The sequence below is a fragment of the Anabrus simplex genome, chromosome 14, assembly GCF_040414725.1.
Source record: "Anabrus simplex isolate iqAnaSimp1 chromosome 14, ASM4041472v1, whole genome shotgun sequence".
NCBI lineage: Eukaryota > Metazoa > Arthropoda > Insecta > Orthoptera > Tettigoniidae > Anabrus > Anabrus simplex.
Genome location: NC_090278.1, coordinates 44476075 through 44489584, shown reverse-complemented (window position 1 = coordinate 44489584; position 13510 = coordinate 44476075). Strand labels below are relative to the sequence as shown.

The window sequence follows — 13510 nt, the reverse complement described above, 5'->3', positions numbered from 1 at the left end:
TTAGGTGGTTGCGCTAACATTCGAAGACTTGGGGTGCGGTATTGTGACTTCAATTTCTTGATTGCCCTCTTCTTCGATTTTTGGCACGCCACACCACACAAATAAGTGGAAGCAATACTCAACTGTTCCGCCATCAACAGCTGAGTTTGGATAGGAAAGGAAGCCGACCCAAGTAAGTGGAAGCAATGCAAGCCTGTTCCGCCATCAACAGTTGAGTTTGGATAGGAAAGGAGGCCGACACAAGTAAACGAGACTCAGCTCACAATTTCTGAGCTCCTGGACATGCAGTGGACACCTTCATCACTGACGCTTTCAAATATATTATGTTTACTTACATTTATATTCAAAGACAAAGAGAATAAATGCGCCCATACATCAATAATGCAACCTAACACATTTTCCTATTATATTTGGCATGAAATCTCACAACTTATATTAATACATATAGTTATGATACTATTGTCTGTGACAAAGCTCCTGTAAATATTTAACAAAATACAATTGATATCCGAGCACACTAATAAACTAGATTAATCTATGAAGTGTATCTGACCAAAAGTTCAAATGTGATGTAAATTGGTGTCAGGGACACATTTCTAATAACATGGACCTACCACTTCATTGTTAGCAAAGAAGTGATGCAATTAAGCTAGTTATGTCTCCTCCGGTGTCAATGTATCATCTGAACTTCCATTGCATACTTTGGTTGCATACTGCTGGAAACAATATCACATCACTGTCTCAGAACATCAGCAGTGAATGCAGGAGTTGAATAAACTACTGACTTGAAATGTCTCCAGAGATAATAAAATATTAACAGGATCCATTAAAACCAACCCATCTTTGTAGAAAACTAATATTTAAATGATGACAAATGCTCAGCTGAAATGAGCTGGATGTCCACATTTGGCAGATGACATTCCAGAGATAAATCACCCATTGAACGGCATGATTCCTTTTGGATTAACCACTGATATCTGACTCCTGTCAGATGTCGATAAGAGAAGTTGCTATCCATCCTGTCAGAGCATGCAGTTGTTTTTGTAGCTCCAAATCTGGTGGTGTCTTGTAACTGCGAATAAGAAGGGATGAACTGACTATGGCTTATCATGTTCAGAACTATACAAACTGTATAATTTCAAGAAGTATTGCTAGATATACTGTTTGTTTTAGTGCCAAATATATATGGCTTCCACTATAAGCAAATATGTGATGCATAAAAATTATTTACAGGACTTCATTCATCAAGATTTCATGTCCACTGATAGTAATGCAGTGGTAAAAATACTGTAATAGAATGTCAAGCAAAGCACACCTGAACACCGTTTGAATGTCACATTTGTGTAGGGTCCTAGGAATACCAACATGACTGTTCTTTGGGGTTGCCAAGATTCTCTGGCAGAGAGTGGAATAGCTAAACCCCTGCAACATTATGTTTGCTCACGTGGACTTCCAGTTGATAACGCTTCCCAAACGTCTCATTGCATTGATCGCAGGAGTACACCTTCTTTGCAGTGTGAAGCCGCGTGTGCCGAGCAAACCTGGCTTTATTCTCAAACGTTTTCTTACAATGAAGACAAGTGTAAATAACAGAATCTTTATCATGTATCGCTACATGCCTGTCTAAATACAACTGAATAGCAAACCCTTTTCCACATTGCTCGCAGACAAAATTCTTACCACCTTTATGTAGAGATTTGTGACGAAGTAAATTCTGACGCTGGGTGAAGGCCTGTTCACATTCATCACACTGATAAGGCTTTTCTGAAGTGTGTGTCAACTTGTGTCTCTTTAATCCTTTGGCGTATCTGAAGGCCTGGCCACACTCATTACAGGTGAAGGCACGCTCGTTAGTGTGTACTTTCAAATGTTGATTTAGGTTAGATTTCTTGTAGAACATCTTCTTGCATACTGGACATTCATGCCTCTTCTCTCCTGTGTGACTTGCCATGTGGTCCTTAAGCTTATAAGGAGCATCAAATATTTTAAGACATACATGGCAGCAAGGCTGCTCAGCGTAATGTTTACGCATATGCTTATTCAAGAACACCCAGCGCTCGAAACCCCGTTTACACTCTGGACATCCATAAGGCTTCTTGCCAGGGTGAGAGGAAAGTATGTGGAGCTTCAATGAAGATGCCTCAGGTACTTCCTCACCACAGTACGGACACTTACAAAACTTCTCTCGCATCCAAGATTCTGCTAAATCACCACCATCTCTGTAAAGGAAGCATTACAATTAAAGTCAAGAAGCCAGGAAAATATTAAGAATATGGCAGAGAGGGACAATCATGCAGGGTAAAAGACATAATCAATATTTTATTTTTTACAACATTAACCTTTACATGTATGAAGGAATTTTCAGATATATCTAAAACTGACTAAGTTATGAATCAGAAGGTTTTCTCATGTTATGTGATCAGAGTTAGTGGACGTTCAACCCTACTCCAGTATGCCACATCTACATTCCCCAAAATAGGAGTTTTTCAGAACCATTAACATTGCAAAATCTATAGTTTTCAAGATAAGTATCTGTTACAATATATTTTCTCGTAATTTGACTCTTAATTTCAAAATTTCGAATTTTCTTTGTCCTCTGACAGAGCAGATATCATAACAATTGAAAGTCACATTGTTAATATAACTGCTGGTTTTGGAACAAAATTGTATAAATTCTAAATGTTAAAATCCTTGGAAGTAACTTTGAAAACAATGGTTTAATGCAAATTTATAATGAGAATGTTTAAAGTCTAGCATTCAAAAACTTTTGAAAAGAAGATAACACATTTTCCTGTATCTTACTATGTATAAAAATGGATGTATGTGTGTGGGTGTGTGTGTATATGACACATCTTCTCCTAAACCACTGGAGCTACTTCAACCAAACTTGTACACGTATTACTTACTATCGGGAGACGAGCACTGTGAGGGTAAGCCATCCCTAGCGCCCATACGGCAGGGGATCAGGGGAGGTTAGGTATAAAAATAATTGAAAATTGTGTCGAATTCCTAGTTTTCGGGGTCACTGAGTTGAAAAGTAATATTCCAGAATTTCTTGAAGTCCAAGTTCAGCCCCCTTTTAGGGGGGGAGCAAAAGGGGGGGTGAGATATAGAAATAATTTAAAACGTGTCGAATCCATAGATTTCAGAGTCTCTGAGATGAATAGTAATACTCCAGATTTTAAAAAAGTGCAAGTTCAGCCCGCTTTGGGGTGGGAGGCGAAGGGGGCGAGATATGAAAATAATCTAATAACTTTTAGGTGGGGAGCGAATGGGGGTTAAGGTATAGAAATAATTAAAAACAGTGTCGAATCCATAGATTTCAGGGTCTCTGAGCTGAATAGTGTTATTCCAGATTTTAAAAAGTGCAAGTTCAGCCCCCTTTTGGGTGGGGGGCGAAGGGGATGATATATAAAAATAATCGAGTCTTATCTTACTAATAAAAATGGATGTATGTGTGTGGGTATGTAAATAACACATATCCTCCTAAACTCCTGGAGCAATTTAAACCAAACTTGGTACACTTATGACTTAGTATTAGGAGACAAGACGCATGCGGGTAAGACACCCCGAACACCTATAGAGGTGGGGGGCGAGGTGAGTCAGATTAAAAAATTAACGAAAATAGTATCGAATCCATACTTTTCGGGGTCTCTAAGATGAATAGAGACACTCCGGATTTTTCAACTCCAAGTTCAGCCCCCTTTGGGGTGGGGGCGAGGGGGGTGATATATAAAATAATGGAAAATAGTGTCGACTCCATAGTTTTCGGGGTCGCTGAGATGAATAGTGACACTACAGATTTTTAATATCATGAGACAAAACATGTGGGGGTAATACATCTTAGGAAACCATAGGGGTGGGGGTGTGAGGGGCTGAGATATAAAAATCATCAAAAGTGGTGTCGAATCCATACTTTTGGGGGTCGCTGAGATGAATACTGACACTCCGGAATTTTAAAAAATCCAAGTTCAGCCACCTTCGGGGTGGGGGTGGGGGCGATGGGAGTGTGATATATAAAATAATTCGAAAATAGTGTCGAATAGATAGTTTTCAGGGCCGCCGAGGTAAATTGTACACTCCGGATTCTTAGTATCGGGAGACAAACCACGTGGGGGTAAGACAGCCCAGGAATCCTTTGGGGCGGGAAGGGGGGGCGAGGGTGGTTAGATATACAAATCATCGAAAGTAGTGTCGAATCCATAGTTTTCGGGGTCGCTGAGATATATTGTGACACTACAGACTTTTAGTATCAGGAGACAAACCACGTGGGGTAACACACCCCAGGAGCCCTTAGGGGTGGGGGTGCGAGGAATCTGAGGTACAAAAATCATCTAAAATAGTGTCAAATCCATGCTTATTTTTTCTATTTGCTTTACGTCACACCAACACAGGCAGGTCTTATGGCGATGATTGGACAGGAAAGGCCTACGAATGGGAAGGAAGAGGCTGTGGTCCTAATTGGTACACCTCCAGCATTTGCCTGGTGTGAACACTTCGAAACCACGGAAAACCATCGTCAATGCTGCCAGTAGTTGGGTTCGAACCCACTGTCTCCCGAATGCGAGCAAATCCATACTTTTGGAGTCGCTGAGATGAAAAGTGACACTCCAGAATATTTTAAAATCCAAGTTGAGCCACGGTCGGGGTGGGGGGGCGATGAGAGTGTGATATATACTGAGATGAATAGTGAGACTCGAGATATTTTATAAGCCCATGTTCATCCCCCTTTGGGATGGGGGCGTGGGGGATTGAGATATCAAAATAATCGAAAATAGAGGTGAATCCATAGTTCTCCGGGTCGCTGAGATGAATAGTAACATTCCGGAATTTTTAAAGTCCAACTTCAGCCCCCTTTGGCATAGGGGGTGAGAAAGGGTGAAAATATAAATTGTCCAAAATGACCGAGATAATGGACGCGTGTGTGTACCAGTATGACTTACTACCTGGAAAATATACCGTGGGAGTAAGACGTTCCTAGACCCACTACGGAAGCGGGTGAAATATAATCCATATTAATAAATGGAAGTCAGTTTAGAGTGGTCTATATATACTGTACTATATATATATATGAATTAAGATAAAAAATTAAAACAGATGTGAATTAATGAGACAACACCAAGCATCCTAGAAACCTAAAACTTGGTTCCAGACAAGCTGATGACTTCAGGATCCCTAGAAAAATCGAAAATTATCAAAATTCTCTGAGGGGAACACGCTGTATTAGAACACAGTTGGTTATATTATCCAGAACGATAACCTATAGGTTTCATGGGCTTAAACGTTTCCTGAAAGTCCTAATTTTTACCCCTCCCCACATTCTGCCATACGAGTTAGAAAATTGAAATTTGTCAAAATTATAGCTTTTACTCTGTAACCGACAGAAAATTTACTAGATATTTAAATTTTTTACTTTTTACCCCCGAAAAATATCGAAATATGGAGGCAATTTTAATGACAGTGTAGACCTCCCTCTTGAGGTATTTGGTGGCTAAACGGTAAGTCGTATCACAAAACGGATGGCACAATCTAGGTTCAATTTGGAGTGATCTACAACTTTGGTTCTAATACTTCTTGCCGTATCCCTATCGCTTATATTTTAAATTTGGCTCTACTTCTGGATTTACCTAAATTTTGCACTTTGTACACGTATAATTGACGGTTTGAATCACTTACAGGAATGATAGGATGATCAAATTCTACACGAATATTGGCCCACCCAGTAGCCACATGCAAGCCGAATTCTATGTTTGAAGCTGTCGCATAGGTATCTGAAAAGTAATTCACTGTGGGAAAACCTTACACAAATTTCACCCAATTCAACGGTTCTAAAATAATCTTACCTTTAAATAGATGAGGTACGAGGAAATATCATAGGGCCAGCCATTTAGATCGGTAAATGAGGCCAGAGGCGCCTTATCGTACAATCCGTTCTTCGATATGATGCACCGTTTAGCAGCAGTTATTCTGTAAATGAAGGTGAACATGCATATACTTCCGTATGTGGATCTATATTTATTCATTGAAGTCGATTTTTGGCGATCTACAAATCAATAGTGACTGTCAGCAGGAGGGCGTCTGCTATTGTAATCAGTACTCGCTACATCGACTTTAACTGGCAGTAGGAATGGGGTCCTCCTCCAACTCCTGTGTACCATTGTAATGAATAATTTCCTTCTTGATTTGACTAGCAGAAGGCAAGGGAACGTGCAATTTTTTCAAAACTCCTTCACCTGATTATCTTTGGCATTAGGCAAAGGTGCTCGCTTGCAAGGGTGCCCCAGATTATAAACAAATTTACCCATGAAAATGTGACTGATGTTACGCATAGTGAATTGCAGTAGACAAGTGGACCTCTCATTATCACAACTCCGCAACTCGCACTTTACAGTGGAAACAACGTCTGCGGACCTCCCTATGCTGTTTCTCGGATAACGCCAAGACACGTGCAATTTAAAAAATCCTATTCACTTCATGTACAGTAATTTACTTCTATATCCGTATACAGTGTAGAATACCTACCGTAGAGCGAAGCAGGGGTACATTTGCTAGTAATAAGTAATGTTATTGGTTTTACGCTCCACTTGTATGGTTTTCAGAGACGCCAAAATGCTGCAATTTTGCTTGCTTGTTGTTTAAAGGGGCCTAACATCTAAGGTCATCAGCTGTGACATGCCAGTAAATCTACAGAGAGGGGGCCGATAAAAACCAGACTGGCCGAACCTGCCAACTTGGGCCACTGAGACCGGTTTACGGGTTATTGATCATCATCAAAGTGCATGGTGCAGTAAGACAGAGACTGCCTCATCTGTGACATTCAGCCACTTAGTCATCCATGTCTCACAGCCAAAATCATATATACTGCAAAGGATATTTTTATATTAATAAGAACACTGAGGTGTTTTGATAAGACATTTGATTAGGATTTAATATTTTTAACATTGTTACGGCCTCTTATGGTTCATGTTTGTGGATTACTGTAGTCACGTCCTAGTTCGTGAACCATGGGCAACGGCTGAGTGGCCTAGTAAGTGGTCCTGAGAGTCGGGATACCAGTTGCTATGGAATGGGTGTGGGCATCTCGGACTTAATCTGAGTCGTGTCCCTCCTTGTGCTCAGGCGGCTAGGACTATACAATTCACTGGTTAGAATTGTTAGAAGAGAGATCCTCACTTGAACTATGTGCAGGTAGGGTAGCATCCTGCTTCATGAATTTACCGAGCTCAGAACACTTTAAGCAAGCCTCGGACCTATGGGAGTAATGGAGTCCCACTCCCATTTGACAGGCGAGGGACTCCTTGGAAACAACTTGGCGAACAAAATGGAATTCGATGGGGAGTTATCAATATTAATGGAGCTTATGGAAGAAAGAAAGTAGAACTGGCTGAGTCAGCAAAGAGGATGCATTTGGATGTGCTAGGAGTAAGTGATATTTGGGTAAGGGGAGATAACGAGGAAGAGATAGGAGATTATAGAGTGTACTTGATGGGTGTTAGAAAGGGAAGGGCAGAGTCTGGGGTAGGGCTCTTTATCAGGAATACCATTGCACGCAACATAGTTTCTGTTAGGCACGTAAATGAGCGAATGATGTGGGTAGATTTGTCAGTTGCAGGAATTAGGACTAGAACTGTGTCCGTGTATTCACCATGTGAGGGTGCAGATAAGGATGAAGTTGACAAGTTTTATGAAGCATTGAGTGACATCGTGGTCAGGGTCAACAGCAAGGATAGAATAGTGCTAATGGGCGATTTCAATGCGAGAGTTGGGAATAGAACTGAAGGATACGAAAGGGTGATTGGTAAATGTGGAGAAGATATGGAAGCTAATGGGAATGGGAAGCGTTTGCTGGACTTCTGTGCTAGTATGGGTTTAGCTGTTACGAATACATTCTTGAAGCATAAGGCTATTCACCGCTACACATGGGAGGCTAGGGGTACCAGATCCATAAATAGACTATATCTTAACAGACTTCAAATTCAGGAAATCTGTTAGGAATGTACGAGTTTTGCGCGGATTTTTCGATGATACAGACCACTATCTGATCTGTAGTGAACTAAGTATCTCTAGGCCTAGGGTAGAGAAAGTGAAATCTGTCTGCAAAAGAATAAGGGTAGAAAATCTCCAGGACAAGGAAATTAGACAGAAGTACATGGATATGATTAGTGAGAAGTTTCGATCAGTAGACAGTAAGCGGGTTCAGGATATAGAAAGTGAATGGGTGGCATACAGGGATGCTATAGTAGAAACAGCAAGGGAATGCCTAGGAACAACTGTGTGTAAGGATGGGAAAAGGCGAACATCTTGGTGGAATTATGAAATGAGAGCAGCTTGTAACCGTAAAAAGAAGGCTTATCAGAAATGGCTCCAAACAAGGGCCGAGGCAGACAGGGATTTGTACGGAGATGAAAGAAAAAGAGCGAAACAAATAGTTGTTGAATCCAAAAAGAAGTCATGGGAAGATTTTGGTAACAACCTGGAAAGGCTACGTCAAGCAGCAGGGAAACCTTTCTGGACAGTGAATCTTAGGAAGGGAGGGAAAAAGGAAATGAACAGTGTTTTGAGTAATTCATGTGAACTCATAATAGATCCCAGGGAATCACTGGAGAGGTGGAGGGAATATTTTGAACATCTTCTCAATGTAAAAGGAAATCATCCTTGTGGTGTTGCAAACAGCCAAGCTCATGAGGAGGAGGAAAATGATGATGGTAAAATTATGCTAGAGGAAGTGGACAGGATGGTCAATAAATTCCATTGTCATAAAGCAGCAGGAATAGATGAAATTAGACCTGAAATGGTGAAGTATAGTGGGAAGGCAGGGATGAAATGGCTTCATAGAGTAGTAAAATTAGCATGGATTGTTGGTAAGGTACCTTCAGATTGGACAAAAGCAGTAATTGCACCTATCTATAAGCAAGGGAACAGGAAGGATTGCAACAACTATCGAGGTATCTCATTGACTAGTATACCAGGGAAATTATTCACTGGCATCTTGGAAGGGAGGGTGCGATCAGTCGTTGAGAGGAAGTTGGATGAAACCCAGTGTGGTTTCAGACCACAGAGAGACTGTCAGGATCAGATTTTCAGTATGTGCCAGGTAATTGAAAAATGCTACGAGAGGAATAGGCAGTTGTGTTTATGTTTCGTAGATCTACAGAAAGCATACAACAGGGTACCGAGGGAGAAGATGTTCGCTATACTGGGGGACTATGGAATTAAAGGTAGATTATTAAAATCAATCAAAGGTATTTATGCTGACAATTGGGCTTCAGCGCGAATTGATGGTAGAATGAGTTCTTGGTTCAGGGTACTTACAGGGGTTAGACAGGGCTGTAATCTTTCACCTTTGCTGTTCGTAGTTTACATGGATGATCTGCTGAAAGGTATAAAATGGCAGGGAGGGATTCAGTTAGGTGGAAATGTAATAAGCAGTCTGGCCTATGCTGACGACTTGGTCTTAATGTCAGATTGTGCCGAAAGCCTGCTTGGAACTTGAAAATAGGTGCAATGAGTATGGTATGAAAATTAGCCTCTCGAAGACTAAAGTGATGTCAGTAGGTAAGAAATTCAACAGAATTGAATGTCAGATTGGTGATACAAAGCTAGAACAGGTCGATAATTTCAAGTATTTAGGTTGTGTATTCTCCCAGGATGGTAATATAGTAAGTGAGATTGAATCAAGGTGTCGTAAAGCTAATGCAGTGAGCTCGCAGTTGCGATCAGCAGTATTCTGTAAGAAGGAAGTCAGCTCCCAGACGAAACTATCTTTACATCGGTCTGTTTTCAGACCAACTTTGCTTTACGGGAGCGAAAGCTGGGTGGACTCAGGATATCTTATTCATAAGTTAGAAGTAACAGACATGAAAGTAGCAAGAATGATTGCTGGTACTAACAGGTGGGAACAATGGCAGGATGGTACTCAGAATGAGGAGATAAAGGCTAATTTACGAATGAACTTGATGGATGAAGCTGTACGCATAAACCAGCTTCGGTGGTGGGGTCATGTGCGGCGAATGGAGGAGGATAGGTTACCTAGGAGAATAATGGACTCTGCTGTGGAGGGTAAGAGAAGTAGGGATAGACCAAGACGACGATGGCTAGACTCGGTTTCTAACGATTTAAGGATAAGAGGTATAGAACTAAATGAGGCCACAACACTAGTTGAAAATGGAGGATTGTGGCGACGTTTAGTAAATTCAGAGGCTTGCAGACTGAACGCTGAAAGGTATAACAGTCTATAATGATAATGTATGTATGTATGTATGTATGTATGTATGTATGTATGTAATGTATGTATGTATGTATGTATGTATGTATGTTATGGCCTCATTGGACTACGTTTACTCAAGTTTCCAACCATTTTTACATATCCTCGCCCACATCTGTCCTCTGACCAGGGAAGTCATTTGACCTCATCTTCAGCTACCCTCCAATCTTGGATTTTTTGTTAAAAGATTATATGTCTAGGACACCTTGCTCTATTATCCCACTCAGCATCAGATCATCAGCCAAGCTTGTGTTAGGGTCTGTTACATCATACGGAACACATGGCCGAAGAATGTCACCCTCCTTTTCCTCAGTTACTTTGCCCACCTTGTTATGCACTTCCTCATTTTTTCTGAGCTTCCATGTTCCTTCCTTTTTCAATGCATCCTGAGATCTTTCTCCCTGTCCTTCGTTCTAGTTTCTCATTTTGATGTTTTATTTCTCAAGTTCAGTGTTTCTGATGCTTATAAAACTTCTTGTCTTACAACTGTCTGGTAGTGTTGGATCTTAACTCCGTACGAGTGGTCTCAAAAGCCTTCATTTTAATTAATTTCGCCTCCACGCCCTGGTTTTCATTGTTCTTCACATCTAGCCATTATCCTAAATATTTGAAAGCTTCAACCTTTTGAACACCACCCTGTGTTGATTTTATCTTAAATGGATCGTCCTTAATATTGGCTGAGTTGAGACTTTGAGACCTATTTTGCTTGCCTGTCGATCTGTTGCTCAGCTGCTTCAACGGACAGTACTAGGATTGCAAGTTCATCTGCAAAAGCCAGACAATCTATACGAAGTCTAATTTTAGATCCCCTAAAACTGAGTCAACTTTGAATTTCCTTTCCTTCAAGGACTTTTCTCCATTCCCTGGTGATATTTTCTAAAGCACAATTAAAAAGAATAGGTGATAAACCATCCCCATGCTGAGCTCCAGTTTGATATCAAAGGGTTTGGAAAGTTCACCTTGAAACTCAACCTTTGATTTGGTATCTTTGATGATGTTTCTAGTCTTATTGTACATTCCAAAATCTTGCAGGATGTTTATCAATGCCTTCCTGTCAGTAGTATAATTGGATGGTTCGGCCGCCGCCTCAGCCTCCCGGGAGGCCTTCCCAGGGGCTCGCTCCTCCGCCCGTCGACAACAATGCATCGCTAACTTCAGTGCTGCCAACTTAACCTAAGTAGCGCGAAATTTGAATTAGTAAACAAAGCCACGTTTTTTACAGCCACGTGCTTTTTGACAGACAACAACGCATCGCTAACCTCACTGCTGCCATCTTAACGGGCCTAAACCTCAATGCTGCCAACTTAAAAACACTAGCGTGAGATTTGAATTGGTAAACAAATCCACGTGCTTTTTTAATAGCCGCGTGCTATTTGACAGACTACAACGCATCGCTAACCTCAGTGCTCTCGTCTTGACTGGCCTAAACCTTAGTGGTGCCAACTTATCCTCACTAGCGCGAGATTTGAATCAGTAAACAAAGCCACGTGCTTTTTTGACAGCTGTCATCCGCCATCTTTAATCAACGGAGCACCGTGCTGCCCTCTTGCAGGCAATTTCGTCAGCTGTCATCTGCCATCTTGAATCAACAAAGCACCGTGCTGCACTCTTTAGGTACATTGTGGTGGCGGCAATTTGAAATTCTATCTAGATGCTATCTTTAATCTACTGAGCACCGTGCTGCTATCTTTAGCTACATACATTTAACATGTGGTGGCGGATAATTTGAAATTCCGTTAGCTATCATTATTAAACATTAGTGCATTCACGAACCTAACCTCTCATCTACTATCTTGAAGGAGACTATTCGACACCTCCTCTTCCTCCTCCACCTCCTCCTCCTCTGTCAAGGCATAGCTTTATCGAACCCGCATCGTGAAGACAAGAGTGTGCAGCGATAACATTATTGTGCATGTTTAGACTTGCGGATTACAAAAGAAACATAACAAGACTAAAATCGATGTTGATATCTTCAACAGTGATTAGAACAATGATTGATGTGTTCAGAGCAAATGTACAACTTAAATGATTGACCTAGTGTAAAAATCAAAACACACTGTGCACATATCGCGTAGCTATCTCGCTTAGTAAACGATACAACTTTAATGATTTGCCTAGTACGAAAATCAAAAATACACTGTACACATATCGCGTAGCTAACTCGGCAACACTTCAAATGATTTGCTTAGTGCGAAAATCAAAAAATCCATACCGCGTAGCTAACTCGTTCACCGCACTGCTAAGACGCTTAGTAATTGCAAATACACTGATATATGTCATGCTAAAATCAAGAAAGCACACTGCGTAGCCAACTCGCTTGGTCACTCGCTTAGTAATTGCAACACGACTAGAACACTGATACACGTTACTTTTTTTTTTGAAACACACACACAGATAAGAATGTTGCGAGATACTACATATTTACATGTTTAAAAAAATAGGGGGATGAAGAATCATAAATTATATGTACACATGTATTCTCCTCCAAGTTGTAAGACGAAATAGACGCAGTACTGCGAGTTTCTGCTCTAGCTGGCGAATGGAAGTAGGATGTCATCTCAGCAAAAAATACGCATGACTTTTCATACACGCAAACCGAGCTCGATAGCTGCAGTCGCTTAAGTGCGGGCAGTATCCAGTATTCGGGAGATAGTAGGTTCGAACCCCACTGTCGGCAGCCCTGAAAATGGTTTTCTGTGGTTTCCCAGTTTCACACCAGGCAAATGCTGGGGCTGTACCTTAATTAAGGCCACGGCCGCTTCCTTCCCACTCCTAGCCCTCTCCTGTCCCATCGTCGCCATAAGACCTATCTGTGTCGGTGCGACGTAAAGCAACTATCAAAAAAAAATCATACACGCAAGTCAGACACAATGATGGATACCGCGATATAATTCCTGACAACTTATGCCATCAGGAAAGTCATCCGGCCAGATCATGTAATTACAGTTGTAACGATCGTGCAGGCCCCCGCCTAGCATTTGCTTTTTTGAGGCTACCGACAGTAGGGGTTCAAACCCGCTATCTCCCGAAGCAACGAGAATGATTACGGGTACAAGATGTTGAGGGTAATTCATCTGTCGGATGGGGGGCGTTAAGCCTTGTGCACGCTCCTTCGAGAGGAGTAGGCTATGTGCCTGCACCGGGTTTTACCCTCTCCCTACTGCTGTATATTACATCTTCGGGCAGATGGTAGTATACAATTTCGAATAACCAGAAGGTGTGCAAAAAGCCAGCATTAAGTAAGGG

At 41.3% G+C, this 13510-nt stretch overlaps 1 protein-coding gene across 5 annotated transcripts in view; it reads right to left on the bottom strand.

Moving 5' to 3' along the window:
- Window positions 1-315: 315 nt before the first annotated feature.
- The window catches only part of LOC136885211 (gastrula zinc finger protein XlCGF7.1), an 88695-nt gene continuing 75500 nt past the window's right edge, over window positions 316-13510 (bottom strand). For 3 of the 5 annotated variants that reach the window (XM_067157634.2, XM_067157633.2, XM_067157635.2), the window contains one exon: window positions 316-2219. In XM_067157634.2, the coding sequence (XP_067013735.2) occupies window positions 1415-2219 (805 nt within the window). In that variant the 3' untranslated portion in view covers window positions 316-1414. Of the gene's footprint in view, window positions 2220-5843; window positions 5968-13510 lie in introns of all 5 variants that reach the window. The other 2 variants (XM_067157636.2, XM_067157637.2) reach the window with 2 other exon arrangements.